Source organism: Temnothorax americanus, unplaced genomic scaffold, assembly GCF_048541705.1.
Source record: "Temnothorax americanus isolate GAGA-0224 unplaced genomic scaffold, ASM4854170v1 Scaffold68, whole genome shotgun sequence".
Lineage (NCBI taxonomy): Eukaryota > Metazoa > Arthropoda > Insecta > Hymenoptera > Formicidae > Temnothorax > Temnothorax americanus.
This window is the reverse complement of record NW_027509790.1, coordinates 448,479-455,000: the sequence shown is the minus strand read 5'-3', so window position 1 is coordinate 455,000 and position 6,522 is coordinate 448,479. Positions and strand designations below refer to the sequence as shown.

The following is a 6,522-nucleotide window of genomic DNA, read 5'->3' as shown; positions in this document are numbered from 1 at the left end:
ATGCATGGCTTAAAGTAGGATTTAATATGAATAAAAAAAGAGAGATAAATATAAAGAATTTAATTGTACCTCATGTAGAGGATTTAATTTTAGGAAAAACCGAGTTAGGTAAATAGCCGAGAAGGCTAATAAAGCTCAATCAATCAATCAATCAATCAATCAATCAATCAATCTCTCTCTCTCTCTCTCTCTCTCTCTCTCTCTCTCTCTCTCTCTCATGTCTCGCTGAGGAAGATCGGATGTGGAGAATATAGTCGAATTAACCACATACTTATGCTACGTACGCCGAGGTTGAGCCGTACTTAGGATTACGACCCGTATACACTTATGTTTCTTAAACGATATTTTTTGTTTGACGAATGATATAGATATATATTTCTCTCGGACGCGACGTTTTAGCCGCGCGTTAGCCTCCTCTCGCGCGCGAATCCCGATATATCTCCACGTTATTACTTTCATCGTGTTCCTTCCGTCATCCTCCGCGGTCCTTCCGTCCGTTTAATTATACACGACAATTTGTAATGCTAATTCACAATTATACACTATGTACAATCGTCGTGCGCCCGCCGCCGTTCCAACCTACTTTACGGTAAATGGGTGCGTTCGGGGAGCGCGCTATTAGCGCTATTGCATCATTCTATCTTTATCGCTCATCAAGGGTAGAACAAGGATAGAATAAGCAAATAGCGCTAATAGCGCGCTCCCCGAACGCAGCCAATGTTGTATTGCTATATCTCCGACTTATATACGATATACGGGGTGTTCTAAACACTGTGCACACATGCGAGCGAAACGTGTGTGTAGATTGCGCGAAAATTCGGGACGCACTGTTGTGTGCCGCACTCGATTGACATCAGAGATAAGCCGATGATGACACGCGATACGTTTTTTCTTGGATCGCGAGAACGTGTAGAGACGTATACACTAATTAGCACGTACTTTTAAAGGTGTCGGCGCCGCGGATTCTCCAGCGTTGTCGATCGCGAACTTGCGCAACCGGCATATCCGACACATATATTAAACACGCAGAAGTCTGAGACTGTTGTAATGAATCACGTGAATCACGGTCATCGTCCAGCAAGTTAAAATGGAGTAGAGTTCGACGTTCGACCTTGCGCCCGATCTGGGGGGTTCTTGGGCGAGACGCTGGTTGCTGGCGGCGAGAGTGGCAATCTCGATGGTCTTGAGAGGTTGGTCATCAGCGATTCCCGGTAGTGTCGACTGACAGATCAGAGTCAGGCTGCCGCCGGAGAAGTGATGCCGTTCCAGGCGCATTGTCAGGCCCAACCGCGTCGCGGAGAGCAGCCTTCCGTCTATGTTGCCACCTCCCCGCAAGTCTTTGGTTAAGGCTCTGTTCACCTAGAATCAGCCACAGAGCTTAAAACTGTAATTTACGGAGACCGTATATTTTAACTTCAATGGCGGTAGGATTTATGCTGTAGCCGCGCGTGTTTCCGAAATATCTAATAATTAAAAAAGATTGCAAAGGAAGATTCTAATTTCGGTCTTCGATTGTAAATCTAATCGAGTCTCTTGAAGGAAATGGTGACAGCTCTAAAACGTCGTTTGTTATATCAATTTTGTCTGATTTTTATTGTACAGTATATTTTTGTCAGCGTAGCAATCCCGTTGCGCGCGAGTTTATTCTCGAGGAATTAATTTGTGGCTCGTAGCTCTCTGTATTTATTGAGACTTGAAAATGCGGCCGGTTAGCGGGCGAAATAAAAATGCCCGTGCGAACTGGCCTCGCTTGATGACAAATTGTCGTTGAATAAACCGAGTAGTACCTTCTCGCGAATGACGTGCGCAGCGTAGCATTGAATAATGGGAGTTATGTGGTTCCTAGTTCACCATACTCGCTTAACAGCCCGCGGAAGCGAGCTTTGGATTACGTTGCGCGATTAATTACGAAATTTTCGCTCGTTTCGTGTTCTGCCGACGATATAGGATGCCCTAAAATGGCCTAAAAGTAGCTAAATAATATTTCAGGGATAAATATTCCGGTCAATTTTAATAAAAATGTATTAATAAGTTTTTTAAATTATCAAAGTCAAATTCAAGCTTAAAAAAACTGAAAATCTGCATTTGATTAACAATTGTTTTTAGAATAAAACAGTTATTTCTTTGTCCAACAAAATCGATTTCAATGCGCGAGCGGAAGTTTATAAACGTGCCTCATATACATATACGATATGCAATCTCGGAAGATTGTCTTCGATCGTCTCTTTGAATTCATGTGACCCCCACGAAAATTTAACTGAAACCCTCGCTCGACGAATATCATCGACTCACCTCTTTACCGTTCAAAATGAACGTTAAAACTGCCGGAGGGTAACTCAAGCCCGACGTGCACTCCGCTTGGAGGATCTCGCCGACTTCGTAAGAAGGTCGCACCCCCTCGAGTACCGGAGCACTTTTAGGCGGCACAGCCACGCTCATGTTCGCCTCTCTGTAATCTGTCTCAAAACTCGGCGCTTCGGATGACACCTCGCAGCCATAAGACCCCGCCAACTCGACTTTACCTGGTGATATCAAGACAAAGAAAACAGATATAAGCTTAAAAAAGGCGAAAAAAAAAACAACATTTTCTTTATTTTATAAATATATCTGAATAAACGATGCTAAAAACGCGATTCTTTTGAAGACTCATCAGAGAACCGATTATCAACTTTAGATTATTAACTTCGACTTCACTAAACTGAGATATCATTAAGGCTCCTGGGTAGTCACCGCGGCCATATTGGATTCTTACTATCGAGGCGAGGAAAACCCAATTTTGTTGTGCATGCCATTTTCAAATAAAAAGACATTTCAATAAAACATCACTATAGATCGTTTCAGAACACTTCCAAAATTGGCCGAAAACTACCCTTTTCCCTCGACAATAAACAAACAGCCATAAAACGAAGCCTAAACATACGGGAAAAACAGCCGTTTAACGACTATCGAAAGAAGGTGAAAACGTTTCTTCCGCATGCAAATCTTACTTTTCGGCCAATTTTACGAGTTTCACGAATACGTTAAACGTTAGAGCACAAGCACAGAGCAAATAATAAAGAAATAGCACGTACAACAAAATAGGTTGTCAACATGTCACAAGACAGAATTCTCCATTGGAGAGAGTGAGAGGAGAGAGTGGCGTCGCCACCGTCAACGCAGAGTTCTCGGCTCAGGGACCAGGAGCCTTAATATCTGAGATAAATCTGAGATAAATCATTGAACTTTCGACATTAACTTTAATTCTCCAAATAGTCTATACTCGAAATTACGTTCTGCTACAAAAATGATTGAAATTGTACAGGAGAGATTTATTTTTTCACACGAGAGATATGTAACAGTGGATGTGCTCTTGTAATTCTCGCTTGTCGCGCACCTTTGCGGGTGTTCGGGCCCAGAAGTGTCACTTGTTTGTGGTCACTCTGGCTGAGGTCGATGTACAACCCGCTGATATTTTGAGGTCGCTTGGGCGTCAGTGATCTCGGCATGTATCTGAAGATCTCCTGGCCGTCTTTCATCCACGTTACCGAATACAGATCCTTACCGCCGAGATCGTATTCGCACTTGAGTATCACCCTCTCCCATCTTGGATCGGCGATACTGGGCACTTCTAGTTTTCGTATCTCCAATCCGGCAACACCTGTGCAACAAAAAGCACGAACAATTTTTTTTACATTTCTGTACGTTTAAATATTTACTATCGTAATAGCATAAACAGAGTGCGCTATAATAATATTAAGCGTCGTTGGAATACAAATAATATTAAAGTATTGAATTAATTTAAGCTGCAAATCTTCCGTCAAAAACAAATGTATTTATATCTAAATAAAAGTAAGTTTTGCTAATAGGATTTAATAACTAGATTAATATTGAAATCCAATACTGATATGATAATAAAATTGTCCTGATTTATTTCTTTCTATTATATCTTATACGCTGAAATAAATCCCAGAATTTAATTCAGTTACTCTGTACGATGATACAATGGAACACAATTCGAATAATTTAATTGGCTGGTAATTATAAAAAATTAATCCGACGTTGAAATCTCGACTCCCGAAAGATCTCGGAAAATATAGTTATTAGTGGAAAATTTTCGACCCGCGCAAATGGAAATCTCAGCGGGAAAGGGCTCCGTGATAATTGACATTATCGTGCATTAATTTATTTAGCGTGCATCCGCAGAGCGATCGGGACAAATACAGCGGTAATTAAAAATATTCGATCAACCGAACGCAATTGAGCACGCCAAAGCGGCCTGAAATTTAAAATGGTCGTGAGAGCCAATTATTATCGTGCAAACCTCTTCATCAGAATGCAAACAAAAAATTCATCCGCAGTTATTCTCATCGCGTCGATAATGTATGTGCGTTTTACAAAGGTTGCAGGAAACTTTTGTGCACTAAATAATACATGATGTGATAACAACATACGTCATCATTTTATGTAATCGAAACTTTGATAACAAAAAGAGCTATAAATGCCATTTTCCGAGAGAAATTAATTCAAAAGTATCTTTTACTGTATCTCATCCCAAAATGAGGGTGTTGCGAACAAAATGACAGTTATTCGCCAAAGTAGCTTTTCCTATATACGATTTTTTTGGCACTTGCAGTTTGAGGTAAAATTCGCGATTATTTCGAAATAGTTATATACTGTTACATTTATGCTGAGTGAAAACTCACTCGCAAAGAAGTAGATACAAGCTTGAAGTTATTTTCTCTTGTGACCTCACTCAAGATTCATTATTAAGCTATCCATTATATCGTGTCAGAATTCCGTTATGGATTGCTAATATATTATTTACTATTTGTGTCCCACGTGTATTGATAATGTATTTATTTTTTTTTGGTTTGTTGTTTGGAAAACTATAGGACAGTTTTGCTTTCATATCATGAAATATTATACTATAGCAAATAAAACTATAACAATATAAAATATAAGAAGTTATTCCATTTTTTGTACACCTATTTATTTAAAGACAACGGTCACAACGACGTTAACAAAACGGGAGATTAGAAGAAAAAAATCGTCGGGGATAGTTATTTTCTTTCTTCTCACGTGCGTCAACACACGCGGAACACGGTATAGTTACATAGCATTTATTGATTTATTTTGAGTACCCCTATTTTGATAACACTCAATTTTATGGCACATCGATGTTTTACATCGTTTCGAATATTGCTACGTATTTTTCTGCTAAACAAGCCGGAGCACAAAACCAATATACGTCGAAATTTTATGTTCAACGATGTTTTACACTTATGGACGCGCGGTCCTTATGACACGTCCAATCTTTATACGATAGTTCCTCCCTAATAGCTTTCATTATTAATTTACGTTTTCATTAATGAACGTTGACAGTCCCGTTTCTTCACGTGTATACGGCGCGACTGTGTGTTTTTCTTCTCAGTTCCTGTCTGGTTAACAAGTGGTTTCGCGGCGGTTTGACTATTCGCTTCGCAGAACAATAACGAGTCCTTTTAAATAATTTGTCGGCTTTTCAGGGCTTTGTGTTACAGTAAGCAGTAGTTAACCGAGAACACAATAGAGCCACGCGGACCCCTTTGACCCCGTGCCTGTTAGTCCGCAGGGCTGACGAACGAGCACGGCTGGTTTCGGAGTGCAAACTCCAGGACGAAACCGCGGTACCTTGCTTCTTTCCCGCGCGTGCCTCTGATACGAAGTATTCGTCTCGCATTGAGTAAAGTATATTGTACGGTATTGGGATACGAATGCTCCCCCAATGTGCTTTACATTCCAAAGACGTAAATATATTGAACAGCGTGTCGAATGCGCAAATGCGTGGAATTGCGAGTACGTTAACGGCAAACAAGTAAACTGACATGGTACAATCAAATTTAGCATGTTCCTAAATTTATTATTTATACAATTGAAAGGATCGTTTAAAATGATCGTTAATTTTAGACCGATTGTTATTGTTACAGGGTATAGGACGATGATCTGGACTGAGACGATCGACGATCGGTGATCTAGCGTTGGCTTATTCGGATTGTCGGTATAGTCTGTCGGCTGACTCGCGTGTTTTCAAGGTACGATATCACGGCGCACGCAATCGAGCGGTCCGCCAGTCCTTTCTCTCGAGCCTCTGTTTTTCTGTTTGCGAACACGCGGGCTTCTCTCGCGAGCCAATTAAACCGGCAATTAGCTTAATAATTAGCGATTTAATTAATATGCCACGCGACAGGACGGACGGACGGACAGACCCGGCTCTCAAGACAATGGCGAGCGGGGCCATTTTCGAGGTCGACGTACTTACCGCCGAGGGCCGTCGACTAGCGTACCCTGATTAAAGACTCCCACGCGTATCGGGGAATCCCGAAGGATCAGAGCGGTGCGGGATTCCTTTGAAGTTCGAGGATTGATTCGCCTTGTCGCGGGTTCGAATACGACGAATACGAACAGGACACGGGGCTTCCGTGTTCACCGCGCTGCTGATCAAATGCAAAGCCGATACTTTGAATTTTATTCCACGTCGTATATCCGACAAGGGTGTAATTTTAC

At 41.3% G+C, this 6,522-nt stretch overlaps 1 protein-coding gene and 1 long non-coding RNA gene across 3 annotated transcripts in view; one reads left to right on the top strand and one right to left on the bottom strand.

The window, feature by feature from the left end:
• Positions 1 to 6,522, top strand: part of LOC143905847 (uncharacterized) — a 122,740-nt gene that overhangs the window by 61,472 nt on the left and 54,746 nt on the right. For both annotated transcript variants that reach the window (XR_013259344.1, XR_013259343.1), the window contains exon 2: positions 5,946 to 6,050. This is a non-coding gene — a long non-coding RNA (uncharacterized LOC143905847). The remainder of the gene's footprint in view (positions 1 to 5,945; positions 6,051 to 6,522) is intronic.
• Positions 1 to 6,522, bottom strand: part of LOC143905846 (uncharacterized) — a 31,456-nt gene that overhangs the window by 1,631 nt on the left and 23,303 nt on the right. The window contains exons 2-4 of the mRNA XM_077421478.1: positions 3,374 to 3,637; positions 2,293 to 2,522; positions 1 to 1,359 (exon numbers count right to left, since the gene is read on the bottom strand). The exon at positions 1 to 1,359 is cut by the window's left edge and continues 1,631 nt beyond it. Coding sequence (XP_077277604.1) covers positions 1,018 to 1,359; positions 2,293 to 2,522; positions 3,374 to 3,637 — 836 coding nt within the window. The 3' untranslated portion in view covers positions 1 to 1,017. The remainder of the gene's footprint in view (positions 1,360 to 2,292; positions 2,523 to 3,373; positions 3,638 to 6,522) is intronic.